Raw genomic sequence first — 21,041 nt, forward strand, 5'->3', positions numbered from 1 at the left:
AATAATATAGTTTCGTTACTTTCGTTTATTTAATGGCAGAAGCGAGTTTCCTCAAATAAATTTTTACACTGCATAAATGCAAAATAAGATCGCATTCTTTCGGTAATAGATACAAAGTCGATTGAAATATTTAAATAATCATTATTCCATAAATATATCATACTTATTGCATACTATATAAGAATGGAATTATTATTCGAACATTAAAATTAATAATGTTTTCTTTATATTTACTGTAATGTTAGTGCAACTACTAATTTTGCAAATGACTCCAGTTATCTTTCTGAATTTCTAATTTAAGTACTTGAAATTAGTCTTTTATTGAACGTCGTATTTATTCAATATTTAGAATTAAATCATTTTTGAATTTTAATCAAGTAAAACAACTTACCTATTGCAATAAGTTAATTTTCGTCTATAAATGGAATTATAAATTAGATTTTTATAAATATATTTCCATTGCATCTTTGTGTTTGTCTACGGTAATGAGAAGAAATATTACGAAAGTATATATATAATAAATTGAACATTTATCTTCTTAAATCCTTAAAAATAATCTTATAACTAATTGTTTTTGTTATTTAAACACTTAATTTACGAACTGCTGAAAATGCAATTATTTATTTTACTCGATAAAGTAAATATTTTTTATTATTTTTTTAGAGAGTTAACGTATTTGGCTGGTTAGTTGCAATTGGATTTAGTTGCTTGTCACTGTACGGTGTTTACGACTGGAACAGAGGATATTTACCGGGAACATTTATAACTGTTCTTTATGCCTCCACTCACCGAACTGCTTGGGCATTAGGTTTAGCTTGGTTAACGATAATGTGTTGTACAGAAAACGGAGGTAAGACTTTTAGTGTTTATTTTATTTTCTCTTAGTTTAAGTTCAAATTTTATTTGTATTTCTTGCAGGTTTTGTCGCAAAATTGCTGTCGTGGAAAGCCTTGATCCCTTTAAGTCGGTGCACGTTTATAGCTTATTTAATACATATATACGTTCAGATGCATTACGTTGCAAGATCTAGAGCAATGGTGTTTGCAGATCATCAAGTTTATGTAAGTTATAAACAGCTTTACAATGTCGATGTAGTTTCTAATAGTTTTTGTTATTAAGTCTATTAACTTTTAAGATCTCGTGTTCGTAATGTGTCAATACTTTCTTTATTAATTATACAATGATTAAAACCGTTACATCATTCTCGGTATGTCTTAATATCGGATTTTTATCAGAGTTGTAATTGATTTAAATACGAATATTGGATAAACGATCTAATTCCAATTTATACGAAATATCATTCCAATAAAATAATACAAGAACTTTGATTATTTTATTGGTTTTCGATTATCGAGGTAATTACTTATTGCGATTATTTGTTATTAAAATAAAGGGATTCGTCTTTTAAGTATAGGTTTAGTTCGGAGTGAAAGACTGTTTGGATAAAATGTCGAATATTAAAAAAATTTTTTTTAAACTGGGCTTAGTTTTTTTTTATCAGTGTGAGCTTTTGTTGGTTTAATATCCGGATTTAAGAATTTTCTTTTAATGTTGTGCATATTTAAATCTGCTGACTTTTTTAGTTAGATATTTTTCGATCCATAATAGTAAAACAGCGAAAACAATTGAGACTTAAATCGCCTTATCTATTTGCTGTATTAACTTCATTAAGTGTGTTTATATATATGAGTATTACGAGTTTTTTTGTATTATATATACATACATACATACATACAAACATCTTGCATGTTTCCAATTTTGGAGTTTTCAGCAAGTAAATGAGAGAATTGCAAAAACTTTCTTTGTGTCACTGTCTAAAGATAACGTCTCCCTCCTTTACATCCAATTATGACAAAAATAAAGATGTTATTTGAGCGTGCAAATGAAAAAACCTTGAAGAATTGATCTTAATAATGAAAGATTAAAACGAATTTGTATACAGTATTTGGAAAATACTTTGGACAGAATGGAATGACTGACGGGAATTCTCTATCAAATCACTCCGTAGTTTTTGAACCAGCATTCGCTCTTCTAATATAGCTTTCCCAAACCCTAATCATAGGACTTATAGCGTTTCCTTACCTATTTTTTAAATGATTAGCATGTGCACAACTTGTTTCTCTCACAGAGCTTGTACAATCTTTACAACTAATTTATGATGGCACCTAGCGTTTGGATTGTTTACGCACTTAGCTAACGAAAAGTAGTTTGCAGACTAAAGTGAACCGTTATCAAAACGCATTCGGTAAGTGCCGATCTTTTATGATATACACTTTGGCAAATACGACGTTGTTTCAAGTTGCAATAGAAATGTTATTATTCAATGATACTTATGTAGTACATAGTATGAATAATATAAGTAAAAAGAAATGAGTGGAAAAAGAAATGTTCTTGTCCTCATTTAATTTAAAAGTTAATGCAGATCTTTGATATCTATTCATATCTATTCTTGTTTTCTTTTCATATAGTTTAGGTATGTTTTACGTTTATATTTATTTGTTCAGTTTATCATACTTGATTTTTTGTTATCCATTCTCTATTTGCATACAAGTCGTGCAAAGAAATCATAATGATGTCAAGTATTTTTCTCTTTTATATCTATTCGTATCTTCCATTGAATAATAATTAAGATATTTTTGAATAAAAGTGTTTTAATTGTATTTAAGAATATTTAGAAACGTTCAGAAACATTTTCGATAATCTGAAAATATTAAAAATAACTGTTTGAAAATTCTTACACAGGACACAGAACCGTGCCAAACAGTTTTTTCCGAGGCAAAATTCATACTTAGCGCCCTGATTCAAGTTCAATTATGCAAAATGTATAAAGTATACGGAAACTGACTTTAACATTTGGAAACGAACAAATACGATCTTTAGTATATATAAAATTAAGAAGACTTTCGGGACTCTTACTTAATGTTTTTAAGCTAATGCCAGTAGATATTAATGAAACTTAAAGAAGAGATAATACCTTCATCCTCACCATCCTTTAATACGATTAATAAATATAGTTGTTATAATATTTATTTATAGTCTAAATGTTTGAGATTTTAGAAAAAACTTGTAAGAAGTTAAAAAATTCTGTCATATTCATTAATTTAAACCCCTTGGCATCTTGCAACTTCTGTGCTGTTGTGGGAAATAGATGGCGTTGTGGCAGAGGACATTTTTGTATCCTTATTTAGAAAGTCTGTACAAAAAAAATTTCAGTAAAAAGTTGCTTAACTTTTCCGGCAACATTTAAAATTGCGTGTGTGGAGCCATTAGTTACGATATTTTATTATTAAAAACTTTTTATATTTTTAATTATTATAAAATGTCAAAAAGCTTAATTTTTGAGGGTAGGGATAGATTTTATAAAAAAAAATTGTAAATGTAACGAGCAATTATTTATTGTGACATCGTCTCAATGACGGGTTGCGAGTTTTAATCATATTTTAAATTTATTTAATTTAAAATATAAGCTCTTCACCTTAAATTAATAGTGCTCCCGTACATCATACTTTTCCTTTAACAACAAATAGTCTATCTGACACTTTTCGGGGGAAAATTTTGAATTGAAATAACGTGACTTCCAGTTTGCACCAGAAGTTCGTATATTTGTATATAGCTAATCGGGGCCACCTGCTCTAAAGTTTCCATATCCGGTCTAGTATTCATCCATCTATCTCAGTTTTCGAGATTAAGCAAAGACAGATGGACGGACAGACGAACAACAGTGGAATTTATAATCTGCAATTTTTTCAAAATGCAGCCCAATAACGAGTAAAATTGTCATTACGCCGACCCTACTGCAGATATGACACACGATTCCTTTTATCTCCCGACTCCTCGACCTTTAATCATCAAAATTTAATAGCATGAATCCTTTAATACACAAATCTCCCTGTAAAATTTCAGAAATTTTCGACAAAAAACACAGGAGTTATTAGACTTCAAAAAGAATAAACAAAATTATCCACACACACATTCATACATACAGAAAAAACTTACGATTTTTCTTTTTTTGCCTTTTCTCGAAGTCTCTCGAGGTGTCTCGAGTCTAAAAATGTAAAAATTCTTGGGGAGTCATTTTATGACCGATGGTCATACCTTCCATCTGTTATAGATAACAGAGCCGGGAAGGTAATTATAACGTATTATCGCTAATTTTTTATTTGTTATTCATTTGCTCTTAGCATACATTTCACATTTAAGTTTTTGCGTTTGGATGTTCACAGTTTATTGTATTTGTTTCTTACTAATGCTAATCAATGTCACGCACGTGTCGTAGAAAAATATCGAGTCGTCTTTCTGATAATCTTACCAAAAAACTAACCTGAAATTCTCGTTATACGTATAAATATCCTATTGTTACTTTCAGTTTTGGTCATATAACAAGTCCTTTGTAATGCGCAAAATCGAAAACTCGATTGCTTGTTTCGGTGCCTTCTAAGTTCTGCCGCCTAGGTAGTTGCCTCACCCGTCGAGACCGGTTCTAGCTTATTTGCCTTCCCAGACACTTTATATATCTGTCGCCCTCAACTTTACCTATTCTAACCAATAACGATTATTCGGCTATATTTTAATGATTGTCACATATTGATTTATAATTTTTTTGTTTTGTTTTCGAAAAACGTTTTGTTTGTTCGTTAGTAAAAGGCGTTGTTTTTTCATTAAATTACTTTATATTCTATAAAAAAATTTTTATAAAACACTATACAATCGTATTTTTCCTCGCCCAAAATCTGGCCATTCTTCATAGTGCATAAGATGCTTAACGGACAAGAGACAGCCGTCTCTGTACTTACATTTCATAATAGGCCTATATGTTCAGAAAGCCTTGAGGATACGTATCTTTCTCCTCTACTTGACCTTTCAGAAAATGGTAATTATTAACAATTGCCACATTACTAAGTTATTTTAACATTCGGTAACATTTGATCGTTGTTTCTTGTTTCTAGGCTTACAGCCTGGTCAGAGGCTTGACAGTATGTACCTGCTATTTTACGATGTAACAAATTTAAACTAAAATAATAATAATAATAATAATAAAATGCCAAATATTATAATATGGCTAATTTATTAAATAAGTTTATAGTTTACTACTTAAAGACATTCGAAAGAATATTAATTATATATTTTTTTATTACAATTATCCTAAAATTTGCTTAAGATTTTAGCTAAAAATTTTTCCAAGATTTGTTTTTTTTTATAAATAATAAAACTGAATAAATTACAAGTCTAAAATTAATGTTACGCGAATAAATTATAATTTTTAAAAAGTAATAAAAATATAATTTCATCGCGTTGTTTTTACATGTTTTGTTTGTTCTAGAATATATACGAGTTAGTGAAAAGCATTGAAGAATATTCTAAATTTGTAAACTCTGTGGAAATAATTAAATGGTACTGCAGTCTATTTGTTGATACAAACAACTTGGCTTTTTATATATAAATTTTTCTTAGTTTTGGTCTTCTGCCAGAAGAATGTTTTATATATTTCTAATTTTTTAAATTAATTTTTTCATTTATATTACCAAGAAACTTAAATATTTGTTTTATGTAAATAAAATTACAAAGACTGATATTAGTTATTAATATTAATTTTTCATTTCTTACTTAAATTTATATGTTTTTTTCTTGTTTGGAACCAACATAACTTATTTTTCGTTTGTTTTCTGTTCACTAAATTATAGAAACGTACAATGAGGTAAAGATATTTTTCTGTTGCGCTTAATGAGGATTATAAGGTCAAACGAATAACAAATACAATGTAATATTTGTGTGTATATGTCTTCTGTGCAAATACTTGAGCTTAATAAATAAACAATGACCAAACTACAACTTTATTCATCAAAAGAAAGTAACAGTAAATCAGAGAAGAAATATATTTATATTCGGTTGGGTCTTTCACATTTCACATTCTCTAATTACATAAATACTTATCCCGTATCTTATTTACCTTTTAATCTTGCCTCGAGTTAAAGTAAACTTAGAAGATAAATTAAGCATCTAATTTATTACTTTCTTAGGGTATATTTCTGGTTTTCCATATTTTGAGAGATATTTTAGATATTATAAATAAATTTCAAAATATTAAAAATTAGTAATAAAACTTAATATCTTTTATCACTTTATTTAATGTATGATAATAACCATTATAATGTTAAAGATAAGAATTGTTTCATGTTTTTAATTCAGTTTAACAGCATTTTATAACAACTGTTAATTAAAGACCTTGGAAAGAAAACGTGTTAACTCTTTTTCTTTCAAGTTTCTGGGAAACTTACCCTAGAATTCCAAATTTGCTCTACATTTTAGGCAGATCACAGGCGACTAATAATATTAGAAGACAATAGAACAGTCTACGAGAAGTTACGAGTGATGAATCTGGAAATATCCGCCATAGATTTGTACAATTTCAATAATGTTAAAAAAAAGACACGTTCTTGCCCAGGAATTATCTTTTGGCTTCGTTAGAATATTATTTAGAATTATTAACTTTATCATCTATTCAAATATTATATGAAACACACGTAAATTAATCCTTTATTGAATTAGGAAAATTTTCTTTTATCCAGCGAAAATTACGACTAAATTAAAATACAAAATACAAATTCACGTTTGTTATATTTTAATGTCTTTGATAATCATCTACGTTTTGTCTTCGAGTAGTAATCTTCAAAACTGATTTACTTGTAAGTGCGTTCAGTGTAAATCCGACTAAATGGAAAAAAAATTTCATAAAGTGTAGTTTAATTTATAATGAACAAACGGATTTCGTTCAATTTTTTAAAACATTTTTGTATGTGTAATTAGAAAGTTAGAATAATTTAATAGTAAAAATCCAAATATTTATTTCATGTTATCTGCAGTTGTATTTTTGTTTATCGTGTCCCGCGACGGGGGTGGCACGTCTGCCCAAAGTGATACAACCAAAGAATTTGTCTGACACGCAACATGTTAAACGTATTTATTTATTTTTCGTAATATTCTCAATAATAATTAATGAATTTAGTATTTCGTTGTTATAAATTTTACTGACGAGACCACCCGTATAGATTATAAAGAGAAAAAGTCGCTCGACAAATTAAATGATGCATAAAAATCACGGAATTACATAAACTAGTACATAAATCTCGATATTTTTAATAATCTCGTTATTAACCGTTTTAATTAAGTTAAATTAATATAAGTTTCGTTTGTTTAAAGAAAATTTTTGGCCGCATAAAAGTTGGTGGCGAATATCGTAAAAGTGACTCTTAATTTCTGCTCTTCCTCTTCTAGGAATAAGAGGAAGAGCAGAAATTTATCTATTAATCAATATAAATTATAGTGTTATTTTAATTTTTATAGATGATTGTAAAAATAACATTTTTAATATATAGAATTAAGTTATTTTTAAAAGGATTTAAAAGTTAATTTTTAAGACGTTATTTTGTAAATTATATATATTTAAGTCAAACTATATTATTTACAGATTTGGTTATTTTTCGGAAACCTCGTAATCAGCTTCATATTGTCATTCGTTGGAACAATCTTATTCGAAGTGCCTCTACGTTCTCTGGAAAAACACCTGTTAACCTTCTCCATTAAACGAAAAAGTTCTTCTTTTACTCTACCCCAATCTGAAACGAAAATTGAAAGTAAAAGTCGCAAAGAAATGTCATATTGTTAAGTTTGACAATAGAATTTCATTTCTTTAGTGTTTATTTGCATATTTTAAACTCATTATCAAAATCAAAAACTGCGACCATTGTTAAAACATATCTGTACTTATTATTATTATTTTTTTATACCGTATAACTAGCGTAATCATTAAACTATAACCTATAATCATTTAATCATTAGTTAAACTAATATTGTCATTTTATATTATTATTTTTTAAAAATCGAAATATAAAATCCTAACTATTAAAGCAATAAAATTATTAATAATTATTATATTTATTTTAAAGTAACAAAACTGATTGCTTTGGTATCAAGGGTGTGTTAAGGTATCATAAGCACTCCCTGAATACGTTTTACATTATATAAATGCTCGGTCCTTGCATTATTACTGCAAATACAGTTAACGGCGACCACTGACGAAAACGTTAAAAATGGGGCCGTGGTTGAGAGGTGAGTTGGAAATTGCACAGGTCTTATAAGTAGAAGGAAAACTTAATTTATTACTTTTATTAATTTTTTTTTCTAATCTGAAACCGTGTCGTTATTCTTAAGTGTCGTAAACACTATGTAGTGTTTACGAAACTCTTTTGTTATTGTAAAAGTGACAAAAAAAAGAAAATAAATTTTACCAAGCCATCTAACGCGCAGTGAACTCCTAAAAACAGATCAATCTTTTATTGTAGGCTACGAATTGCGTTAACATACGTAAAAACAGGAAGAGTGTGGTCTGACGACGGAGATAATTTAATTAAACATTTTTCAAATTTCTCTTTAAAAACAACTAAAATTAAAAATTTATCTTTTACATTTACGGCCAAGTTTATTAACCAGGTAAAAGCCAGTAACCAAACTTATCGATAATGGCTAATTTTTAACAGTACATTATTATATTCTGGGCTTCATTTTGAGGGCAGTGGCCGTTTACGAGAGGTTAAAAATAGCTTTTTTAGTGGCGAGACCTTGTTTGGAGATTATTTTGTATGTGTTTCTGCTCAAAAAGAAACCTTCCTGGAAAATGGCTGCCATTTCGAGGTGGCCGTTATTGGCGGTTCGGCTGCATTGTCATAACTATATATTTAAATAATAAGCATTAACGATTTTATTATTATAAATGTAAAAAGTAAAGCATCAGTTATTTCTCGTATGGCGATGCATTTTGAGGAATTATTAGCGAGGTTGCGGCCGAAGTTTTCATCTCTAAAACGTGAACGTCGAACGTCGAGCGCCGCTTCTTGTAAGTGGCGCTCGAAGTTCGACGTTCACGTTTTAGAAATGAAAACTTCGGCCGCAACCTCGCTATTCAATTCGTTTTGTACGCGATATCCAATGGAATGATTTCTTTAGTAAATTAATTCAATAACTAATGTCCATTTTCATACAACATGTAATCACTTGCATTCCTATAGATGTAAATTAATTTTTAAAAATGTTTTATTCGAGAGATTTATTGTTCAATGATTTTTATATTTAGCACGATAACATTTAACATTATAACAATTTTTTCGAATGTTGTTTGATTGCTACGTTCGAATTTTTAAAACAAAATTTTAATAGTCATAATATCAAAACTTTCGAACATTTTTGAATAAAAAATAAATTGAATTTTACACTTTAAAATTTTGTAAGCAGATCGATCGATCATCTTGCGACTTAATAAATAAAAATTTCAATTACACTTAAGTCACGCAATCACATTTTTCTTGTTACACGTACTCGTAGGGGCTGGACAGAATTTTCACTCTGATTAATTTTGACATCTTTTGTATAGTCTTGTTCCGCAATTCTTTACTGACTTGGCACGGTTTTGTATTAGTATAGCTTTCGAAAGATTTGCCTCCTAACACTACGTGTTGATCCTTTGCTGCTTGCTCTGTGTACGGTAGTGCCTCAGGATACGAAATTAATCCGTTCCAAAACTGAGATCGTATCATGAAAATGTCGTAATGTCGTATCATTTTTTCCCATACGATTACATGTAAAACCAAATAATTCGTTCCAACACGAAAAACACACTCCAAATTAAAGCTAAGTAGTACATTAAAAAAATAACTATAGTAAGGAAAACACTGAAAAATGCGTTTTGTAGTTGTAAATGTATAAATAACCATAATAGAATAATAATTGATTTTTAAAAAACATGTTTTATTTGCACTTTACCTTTGAGGATAGACGACGGTAGAAGTGTAAACTGGTGGCGGAAGAGAGGGAGAAGGGGAAATGACACTAAAACTTAACTTACATAACATAATGTAACAATAACTTAAAAATAACGTAGAAAAGATAAAAAAATTAGTGTTGTTTTTATATATATATTTTTAAAATTTTTATTCACTGCTTTTTGCTTTCTTTCCTTCACTTCCACCAGCACTTTCACCAGATAGAGGTCACTTTGTAAAATATCAATCCAAAGAGGTTTGGCTTTGCCTACTTTTTAAAATGTTTCTAAAATGACTTAGGCAAATGTCATTACTCCGAGCGGCAATACGACTAGTGTGAACCTTGTCGGGATGTTTCTTTTCAATAAAATCAGTCACTTTCTGATAATACCTCAAGATTTCCTTTATCGAGCGAGATCCTTCCACGACGAAGCAAACACGCGGACTGAGACCGATGAACAGAAGTGAATAAAAAATGGCGCTGCGAACTAATGTAAAGTCGTTTTTTGTTCGTATCGTGGAACAAAAATATGTTCGAATTTCATGTCGTATTCTGAAAAATTCGTATGCTGGGGCGTTCGTATCCTGAGGTAACACTTTATATTTCATTCTCTCCCAGGAAAAATTTGTCTTTATATTTTTTCTCATATGTTAAAATTCCACGATTACATTTCGAAAAAGATTTCATTTTACTCTTTTTTAACAATTTTATTCAAAAAGTTTAAAAACGAAACATAGAAAGTGTACTAGGATTATCTTTATCCTCTTCTTCTTGGACTTTCATTGTGTCTCCTCCCTGTACAAGAAAACTCGTTAAAATTACCTGAACATTTTCCGTGTTACAAAACGATTCTGCGATCGACCAGAAGATCCATAGTGGAGTCGATTCTTTCCTAATCTTTAAATTCACACATCAACTTGGAGAAAAGAGAAGGAAGTATAAAATTTTTCGGATTTGTTCGCATCACCTTACAGAATATCCACTTTTCTGTATTGGAAAGCTGAATGAACGTTCTTGCATTCGGTGGTGTTAACGTGAAAGAGTGTCTTGTTAGGTAGAATTGAAATAGGATGAGTTCTGTAATGAAGATTTGGTTGTTTCGATTTTACTTGTTGGTAATTATACCTATTATGGTATAATTGGTAGTATGGAGTCGAATAAGACAAACAAAAATCCGGAAGTAAAAGAAGTAAATAGATAAAGAGGAAAATCTTGAAAAAAATTGGGAATTTTGTGTTTGTCTTTTAGAAGAAGGAGGGTAACTCTCCTTCGGAAATCTTTCAACGGATGATATAATTAATTTAGGCTTCATACGTTTCAATTGTTGAACCAACACAAGGATTAAAAACGGACATAGTTACACTGTAACAACGGTTTAAAGAATTTGACAATCGATTTGGATCATTAGAAAAAAGGTGAGAAAGTTGGAGAAAGAAATACAAGATATATATAGAAAATGGGAATTGCAACAATATAATACCAATAACATACTAAACATAAATCAAAGCAGACTGATGATATACTGTATAACTTTTTTTATGTTGTTAACGAAAGATTGGTAGAATACATAAAGGATTCTCTAAAAATTATGAAAGTAGTGGACGAAGAAATTATTAACATACAAACTATAAAAAAAAGGCGAGCCTACAGTGTTACGAATAGAATTTAGCTTTATTCGCAGGAATAATCATATCCTATCGGGTTTTTATTCATTTAAAAAATATAACTATTGGGCATTCTATTGAAATAGGCTAATTAGTTACGAGCTTATTCAAGAATCACGTGATCGTCGACGAAAATTTTTCCTTATGTTCAAGCAACGAGGAAGTTTAACTTAAACAAATTTTATTATGATTATTTGGTTTATCAAAAAAAAGAAAATCACCTATAACGTTACTAAAGAGTGTCTGCAAGATGTTTTTAGTCGTAGATTTGGATTTCATTATAGTAATTTGATATTAAACGATGGTTAGTATTCTTAGTTGGAAAAAATCAAATATTCAGAGCTCAAAATAGAAATTTTTTTCAAACTACTTTGGAAAAATGTTAAAAGGTTTTAACATTATAAATTTAACGAAGACTTGAATTGTAAAATTATCAGTTAAAGAGTAAGAATATTTGCGGAAATCACTTAACTTTGTCTTGGTTTCAGCTAAGAAAATGGGAGTAGGAAGACCAAAAGGTGGTGTTATTGTTAGTTCGAAAATCTTTTGATAAGATAGTGTATCCCTTTCGAAATTCAATTTTGATCTTTATTCTAATTAAACTAGATGAAAACGTATATAGTAATTTGAAAAGTTATTACTTTCCAATAATATTGGCGTATATTCCATTGTATGAAACAATTCAATGTCTATTTAGAGAAGGAAAAAAGTTTTGTAGACTTGGTTCCAGATCCTACTCTTTGCTTAATGTTAATACTTAGCGATTTTAATGCTAGAATTGGAATCGAATGCGAGTTACAGTATTACGGCGACAATTCAGCTGTTCGTCGATATAGTAGCGACTTAGTAATAAATAATACAGGTAGAAAGTTATTAAATTTAACTGAAAAATAGAATTTGTTTATTATGAATGGGCGTATGGATGGCGATTATTCTGGTAAGTTCACCTTTAAGCGGCATAAGGTATAATCAGTTATAAATTATTTTATGCTCTAAATTTCTATTGGATCTAAGTTCAAGGTAATGATGACCACTTTCCATTCTGATTAATTCTAAGAAAAATATCAAATAATTTACCTTTAAAAGAAAAAGATTAGGACGAAAGATAAATCACTAATTAAAACATTTAAATACAACCTCGACAAAAAAGTCCTCATTAAACAAATAACGAATAAAAAATTTTTAAATCTTATTCTCTAATCTTAAAATTAAGTCTTTTTTTACTTTTTTTTAATAATAATTAATAATATAAAAGTTATTTTTAATAAAATCTCTTAGAAGATGAGCTCACACACAATCTTAACTCTACTAATTTCTTAGTTTTTCTTAAACGGTATTTTACGCCTGGAAAGTTATGCAACTCTTTGCTGGATGTTTTAAATTTGGCGAAAGCGTTCGATTTTATATCTATAGACAAGTTGCGTGAAAAAAGAAAGGCTGACAACAAACTTTTAAGTGTTATCACACGTTTATTTGTTCGTTACCATATAAAATAAAACGTGGAAAGTTAAGTTTACAACGGTTTGATATTTGTTATAGACTTTTGCAAGGGAATCCATTAGCCCGTATTCGTTTAACTTTATCATCTGTGATATTGATAATGTTTCAACGGGAAAGAAGTTGGTATATCATAGGGTTTCTCATTTTTCAGTCTTTTTGCTTGTCCCGGGATTCCGGGAAAAAATTGAACTGTTTCCCGGGATATAATTAATTATTTTTAAGATATAGAATAAATCTTAAAATCGTATGATATAATTACTTTTCATTTTNCATTCTCTCCCAGGAAAAATTTGTCTTTATATTTTTTCTCATATGTTAAAATTCCACGATTACATTTCGAAAAAGATTTCATTTTACTCTTTTTTAACAATTTTATTCAAAAAGTTTAAAAACGAAACATAGAAAGTGTACTAGGATTATCTTTATCCTCTTCTTCTTGGACTTTCATTGTGTCTCCTCCCTGTACAAGAAAACTCGTTAAAATTACCTGAACATTTTCCGTGTTACAAAACGATTCTGCGATCGACCAGAAGATCCATAGTGGAGTCGATTCTTTCCTAATCTTTAAATTCACACATCAACTTGGAGAAAAGAGAAGGAAGTATAAAATTTTTCGGATTTGTTCGCATCACCTTACAGAATATCCACTTTTCTGTATTGGAAAGCTGAATGAACGTTCTTGCATTCGGTGGTGTTAACGTGAAAGAGTGTCTTGTTAGGTAGAATTGGAATAGGATGAGTTCTGTTATGAAGATTTGGTTGTTTCGATTTTACTTGTTGGTAATTATACCTATTATGGTATAATTGGTAGTATGGAGTCGAATAAGACAAACAAAAATCCGGAAGTAAAAGAAGTAAATAGATAAAGAGGAAAATCTTGAAAAAAATTGGGAATTTTGTGTTTGTCTTTTAGAAGAAGGAGGGTAACTCTCCTTCGGAAATCTTTCAACGGATGATATAATTAATTTAGGCTTCATACGTTTCAATTGTTGAACCAACACAAGGATTAAAAACGGACATAGTTACACTGTAACAACGGTTTAAAGAATTTGACAATCGATTTGGATCATTAGAAAAAAGGTGAGAAAGTTGGAGAAAGAAATACAAGATATATATAGAAAATGGGAATTGCAACAATATAATACCAATAACATACTAAACATAAATCAAAGCAGACTGATGATATACTGTATAACTTTTTTTATGTTGTTAACGAAAGATTGGTAGAATACATAAAGGATTCTCTAAAAATTATGAAAGTAGTGGACGAAGAAATTATTAACATACAAACTATAAAAAAAAGGCGAGCCTACAGTGTTACGAATAGAATTTAGCTTTATTCGCAGGAATAATCATATCCTATCGGGTTTTTATTCATTTAAAAAATATAACTATTGGGCATTCTATTGAAATAGGCTAATTAGTTACGAGCTTATTCAAGAATCACGTGATCGTCGACGAAAATTTTTCCTTATGTTCAAGCAACGAGGAAGTTTAACTTAAACAAATTTTATTATGATTATTTGGTTTATCAAAAAAAAGAAAATCACCTATAACGTTACTAAAGAGTGTCTGCAAGATGTTTTTAGTCGTAGATTTGGATTTCATTATAGTAATTTGATATTAAACGATGGTTAGTATTCTTAGTTGGAAAAAATCAAATATTCAGAGCTCAAAATAGAAATTTTTTTCAAACTACTTTGGAAAAATGTTAAAAGGTTTTAACATTATAAATTTAACGAAGACTTGAATTGTAAAATTATCAGTTAAAGAGTAAGAATATTTGCGGAAATCACTTAACTTTGTCTTGGTTTCAGCTAAGAAAATGGGAGTAGGAAGACCAAAAGGTGGTGTTATTGTTAGTTGGAAAATCTTTTGATAAGATAGTGTATCCCTTTCGAAATTCAATTTTGATCTTTATTCTAATTAAACTAGATGAAAACGTATATAGTAATTTGAAAAGTTATTACTTTCCAATAATATTGGCGTATATTCCATTGTATGAAACAATTCAATGTCTATTTAGAGAAGGAAAAAAGTTTTGTAGACTTGGTTCCAGATCCTACTCTTTGCTTAATGTTAATACTTAGCGATTTTAATGCTAGAATTGGAATCGAATGCGAGTTACAGTATTACGGTGACAATTCAGCTGTTCGTCGATATAGTAGCGACTTAGTAATAAATAATACAGGTAGAAAGTTATTAAATTTAACTGAAAAATAGAATTTGTTTATTATGAATGGGCGTATGGATGGCGATTATTCTGGTAAGTTCACCTTTAAGCGGCATAAGGTATAATCAGTTATAAATTATTTTATGCTCTAAATTTCTATTGGATCTAAGTTCAAGGTAATGATGACCACTTTCCATTCTGATTAATTCTAAGAAAAATATCAAATAATTTACCTTTAAAAGAAAAAGATTAGGACGAAAGATAAATCACTAATTAAAACATTTAAATACAACCTCGACAAAAAAGTCCTCATTAAACAAATAACGAATAAAAAATTTTTAAATCTTATTCTCTAATCTTAAAATTAAGTCTTTTTTTACTTTTTTTTAATAATAATTAATAATATAAAAGTTATTTTTAATAAAATCTCTTAGAAGATGACCTCACACACAATCTTAACTCTACTAATTTCTTAGTTTTTCTTAAACGGTATTTTANTAAAGTTACAATATGTAAAATTAACAATACGATTACTCACTAAATTTCTTAAATGAGGGGTACAATCTAGAGATATGACATGTCACGGGGTACGCTAATGAAAAAAGGTTGGGAACCACTGGCCTAATCTATAACCAAAGTCTCCTTTTAATTTGTTTTTAAAAAAAAGCGCTTGACAAACTTACCCCGCATGCCGAAGTTGCCCCGGTCTCCCCTATACTTTCTATTTGCAAAATTTCCACAATTTTGACACAAAATAAGAAAAAACTGAATTTTTAAGAAATTTGCGTGATTTCCCGGGTTAAAAAATAGCCGGGATCCCGGGATACCGTTTGAGAAACCCTAGTATATCAGTGGGTAATCAAACAGTTTATTGAATGACGTGGTAATTATGCCATCATCCAAAGTTTATCCATTTCAATTGTAACTTTTATTTCTTTAGCTTCGTGATTTTACTTAAGTAAACGTTCCTTGTGTATATCTCGTTAAGAAGGTAGCAATGTTTTCTCTAAGTGTTGCTTAACTATTTTTAGTAGCTCATTTATTATTGTGTCATTATCTAACGTTTTATTATTTTCATATAGGGTCTATTACTCGAATTTGTTTATTAAAAGTCAGCATCGCCAATGTATCTTAGCGTAAATTGTCGATGCCGAGCGGATGTATCGATGGATCCTCTACTCTATTGGTTCGAAGGTTCTATCGATATTATTTTACCTGCCGATAAATCGAATACATTTTTACCATTCGAACGCCTTTGTAATCATATATTTAGCCGATGAATTCGTTCTCGAACAGAAATTTTGTGCTAAACGCGCAAGTGCCACGCTAAAATATCGCCCGAATTGTACGTAAGCCAACTAATTTTTAGTTTTCTTTTTATGTTAGCTTAAAAGTTGTATTAAAATATTTTCTCCTGGCGATGGAAATCTTCTTTCTATATTTAGAATGGAATTCTAATAATAATAATAATTAATCGATTAAGAAGAGGAAGGCCGAGAGTAAATTATTTCATTCTTTCTTCGCTAATGTTAATTGTCAAATGGTGACAAGTGCTTGACAAATGATACTCATGGGGATAGGTTTATTTTCATCGGCGCGTAAGTCACCACTTCTAAACTGTGCAAATCCTAATTTACACCTGGTTCAACCCATTCTGCACCGTGTCCCGGTCGGGAAACTGACGTTGCCTTCTTGTCGTAGCTGAAAGGGTGCCAAGCATGTTCTGGTTAATTTTAAAACATGATAGGAGTTTCAGTCGGCTGTGCGCTCGGTACTCGAGTCGCCAAACAATCGACTAAATGGACATGTGCTCGAACAAGGTATCTTAGTCTAAGGCTATTCGTCGCCGGCCAAGAGAATCACGTGATTCGGAAAGGTGAGTAAATTAACGCCACTCGAAAGCTGCCTAAAACCAAACGCATCGGCATCCGTCCATGTGTCCTTTAAACAACACAATACAACTTCTTCCTTAGTATAAAACGAATTCGATTTATTTAGAAAAGTGTCGTAATTTCGAAGCATTGTTTTCTCGTTTCTCTTCGATTGTAAATTAGGGATTTATGGAAAACACTTGGTAGCCTACTTCCCAAATGCAATGCGTTCAGCACATTCCTAAACGAAGTATGTAGCGCCATCTGATTTCGTTTATGATGGAAAAATATCCGGAAGAAAGTGAAACTTTCGCGGTAAACTACATGGAAATGGTAAACACGTGATTTAAGCTTAAACCGGATTAGATAAACGGAACGTGTCGGGTCGGTAACGAGTAAATCGATGGTTAGGGAGCGCAGTTGTTTTCTATCTCCGCCCTCACAAAGAAAGCTGCACAGCTGACGACTGTCCTCAAAATAAACATGACTAGCAAAAACATTTAGTAGAGAAAGCAAACCTCATTTGCCATACTTAAATGTACGAATATAAGCCATATGTTTCTATATTCGTATATGGATAATTAGAAAACGCAGTTTGTCGATTTTATTCGCTATTTATTCTATTAATTTCACTGATTTTTTAATTACTCTTAAACTAAATACAAATTATTCGATACAAAATATTAAATCGTCTTTGTTTATACACCAGAAGGAAACTTCCGAAGGGAATTTTATTACTATTAAATGCAATTTTAATTAAATAAGGTAAAAAATATAGTAGTTAAATATAAGAATTTTTCAATGTTAAATATTTCTATTTGTATTTTGTTTGAAAACATTGTTAACCTAAATAATTCATCGTGATTCCTAGAATAAGTAATGGAGTACGTAAGTTGAGTATATGACTCATATCCTCGACTTATAATCGCTACTATTTGTAAACAAACATATTCTTTATAGAAAAATTTATAGTTACTTAGAAATATATTGAAATCAATAGTTATTTGGCCTACAGGGTGACCCGTAAGTCAGTTAACTATGTTTTGTTCGTGTTTTTCAGTATACTTTTGAATACGAATCGCAAATTGAGATTAGAATTTACTTTAGTAAATGGAGTTTTGCTGCCTACAAGTCTGTAAGTATTTAAATACGACAGAAAGTTAGGCGGCTTTAAATAGTTAACAGATCTTTGGACCACTCTGTGTATACCTAAAGAAAAGAAATGAAGTTTAAAGAAAACTTTGATCTATATATATATATTATCAAATATGAACTAATTTGAAGGATTTATTTAAAATATAATCTTATAAATATGTTTTCCATAGATTTATGTAAAGGTATTTAAAAAGCATTTTATTCCCGGAAGGCTCGAATTATGTCATCTGTACAAAAATTTCAGTTGTCCATCGAGAAGGATGACCAATTCTTGTAATAGTTCATACCAGATTAGAGAAGCTAAAAGCATCGGAATCTATATTTATTCTCATTTTGGCATATGATCTTCCTCTTCTCTTTAAATACTTTTTCCAAGATGCTATCTGAGTGGTTCCATAGTATGCCTCCATAATCGTCCACCAATTCATATTTATTTAACTTACAGGATTAAAGGCTATCGATATAAATCTCTGTTCTTATTTGGTGCATATTTTCGTGCGTCATTTATTGAACACGATCTGATAAGTAAAAGATGGATAGGCTTTCATTGTAATGTGTTTAATCACAAAATCATATAAATTCCATTTCGAATCTCTATTTTTAACCGTAATTTATTTAATTTCTATAAGAAATTCTATGAATATTTTATTCTACAACTCTGCATCTTGTATAGAGTTGTCGTATGAAGTATTCACATAAAATGAAATTGAACGAACGATGAAGTATTCTAATGAACTAAACCTAAGAAGCCATAGACTAAAGCTCTTAACTGCAGCTTTTAATAGTAAGTATTGAAAATCATTTTTCTCTTTTACTTTACGAGCTCTAAAATGTTAAGAATAAACTAGTAAAAGTTGTAATATTTAGGGATTTTGTATCATTTCATAGAATTTAAATTAGATTTTTTACTTATAAATTTACTAAAATATTCGTTTATGTGAACTTGAGAATCAGATTAGGTTCTGATTTTCAATTTTAATTTACATCAATTCTGTGTTTGTTTCGCCGAATTGACCTTTAAAAATGGCTAAGATATTTGTAAAGACGGTTTTGTGAAGTTAACAGTAGATCGAAATGCTTATATTTCATCACACGATCTTTGCAGTTGATTAATTGGGCTGCAATTTTAAAATATCGGACCTATAAATTTCCACTGGCGTCCGTCTGTTGTCTGTTCTTCAATCTCTGAGTTAGATAGATGATCGGCATGATTGTTTCGTTAACGGGAAAACTACTGTATTATGTACAGGAGCAAAAAAGACACTGCTTAAATCGAGATCTAAAAATTTGTAGTCTTGGCACTTCGATTTAGTGCTATCATTTCTTCTTTTCTGAAATTGGCACTCGACTGAGTGTGGTAAGAAACTGAAGTACCTCGAACAATAAGAGTTACACGTAGTGACCGAGTCGACACACAATTTCGTGTTTGCGTGCTCGAAAGTCAAACGAGTCGGTGACAACGTCGTTTGCGATGCAAATCGGAGGCTTAATAATTCATAGATACCGAAGAGGTCTCTATTTACTATTTACGGGAAAGATCTGCTGGAGCATTACGAGGATGGCGCTATATCGAGGTTTGACTATATGTTTAGTATAAAAAGTGATGTAAAAGTGATCATGTTGCATCGTTTGTAATGTAGATAGACGCGCAATAACTCTTCGATCATCCAATATGTCGAAAAATATTGGCAACGTCTCTATATCCAGCTTGGTATTTCCTCGATCCGATGTTATCGTATCTGCGAGAGAATATCAATCATCCAATCGTTCTCGAGATGACATTAATTAGCGAATACGAAAGCATTTTACAATAATCGATTGAATATAAATACACATTTTCTACTGCCACATATTTTCTAAATAATGGAAAAAATAGAAATAGTTAAATAATTTTTCTACTTCAGTCGTTATTTCCCGTTTTGAGTGTTCTAAATTATATTTTTTACAATATAATAAATTTAATAAAGAATTATTGATTTTTCTATTCTTTCTTTCTTGCCTTCACAATTAATTTATTTAATAGTAAAAATTGTAGAAACTTGTATCATTTAATATTATTATTGTTTGAATTACAATGGCAGTTCCGAAAGTACGAAAGAACAGCGAGAAATTGAAAACAATGGACTCTATCACTAACATACAAGAAAAGATATGTTAGTGCATCACTGGAGTTTTCGTCAAATCTTAAACATTTTTGTATGAAACAGGAGAAGACAATACTTTGAGATTCACGGATCGCAAATATTTATTTATTTATTAAATTATAAGAATACTACGGAGTGCGAATGGAATACTTTCTAATTAAGAGAATTCCATCAGTTTCCTTGCTATGCTGCGGAACAGATATAAGTTACTATATAACAAAATATCCAACACAGGAATCGTATTTGTGCTATTACCAAACAGAACTAATAAATATTTATCAAAATAAACGTAAATATTTAAAATCTTCGAATGCGTATTTAACTCATAATGGAAATTCCGCAAAAAGTTATATACTTATAACTTACTCTATATATAAAACTAAAAAGTTTCGTCAGCGTCAAATAGAATAAAACCAAAGTGATAGTTAAGGAGACACAATACTTGTATATACTCAAGAGTCTTCGACTGTCAGTCCCTTATATTGAGAGGTTAGCAATCGAAGATCCTTCAACCTCTTCAATTAAAAAAAAATAATTAAATCTCGGCAATCATTCCTCTCTATTCATTACATTCTTATTTTACTCCTCTTCTGTTCGTGTTCTTCACAATATTTTCTCTTCATTATATCTTCGATCGACCTTATTTTTTCTACCCTCTAGTTTATAATATTTATGCTATATATTATAATGATATACAATGGCCTATATAAATGTCGCCGTC

At 29.9% G+C, this 21,041-nt stretch overlaps 2 protein-coding genes across 3 annotated transcripts in view; both read left to right on the forward strand.

The window, feature by feature from the left end:
• The window catches only part of LOC111624157 (nose resistant to fluoxetine protein 6-like), a 32,910-nt gene extending 25,034 nt beyond the window's left edge, over positions 1-7,876 (forward strand). The window contains exons 14-16 of the mRNA XM_023366954.1: positions 664-850; positions 919-1,061; positions 7,466-7,876. Of these exons, the coding sequence (XP_023222722.1) occupies positions 664-850; positions 919-1,061; positions 7,466-7,663 (528 nt within the window). The 3' untranslated portion in view covers positions 7,664-7,876. The remainder of the gene's footprint in view (positions 1-663; positions 851-918; positions 1,062-7,465) is intronic.
• A 9,018-nt stretch (positions 7,877-16,894) lies between these two features.
• Positions 16,895-21,041, forward strand: part of LOC111624155 (zinc finger protein GLIS3-like) — a 37,772-nt gene continuing 33,625 nt past the window's right edge. The window contains exon 1 of one of the 2 annotated variants that reach the window (XM_023366952.1): positions 16,895-17,026. The gene's annotated coding sequence lies outside the window, so the exon portion shown is untranslated. Of the gene's footprint in view, positions 17,027-18,882; positions 18,961-21,041 lie in introns of those variants that run through there. The other variant, XM_023366953.1, reaches the window with a different exon arrangement.

This window comes from Centruroides sculpturatus, unplaced genomic scaffold (assembly GCF_000671375.1).
Source record: "Centruroides sculpturatus isolate CEXI.00-Female unplaced genomic scaffold, Cexi_2.0 scaffold380, whole genome shotgun sequence".
In the NCBI taxonomy this organism is placed as follows: domain Eukaryota; kingdom Metazoa; phylum Arthropoda; class Arachnida; order Scorpiones; family Buthidae; genus Centruroides; species Centruroides sculpturatus.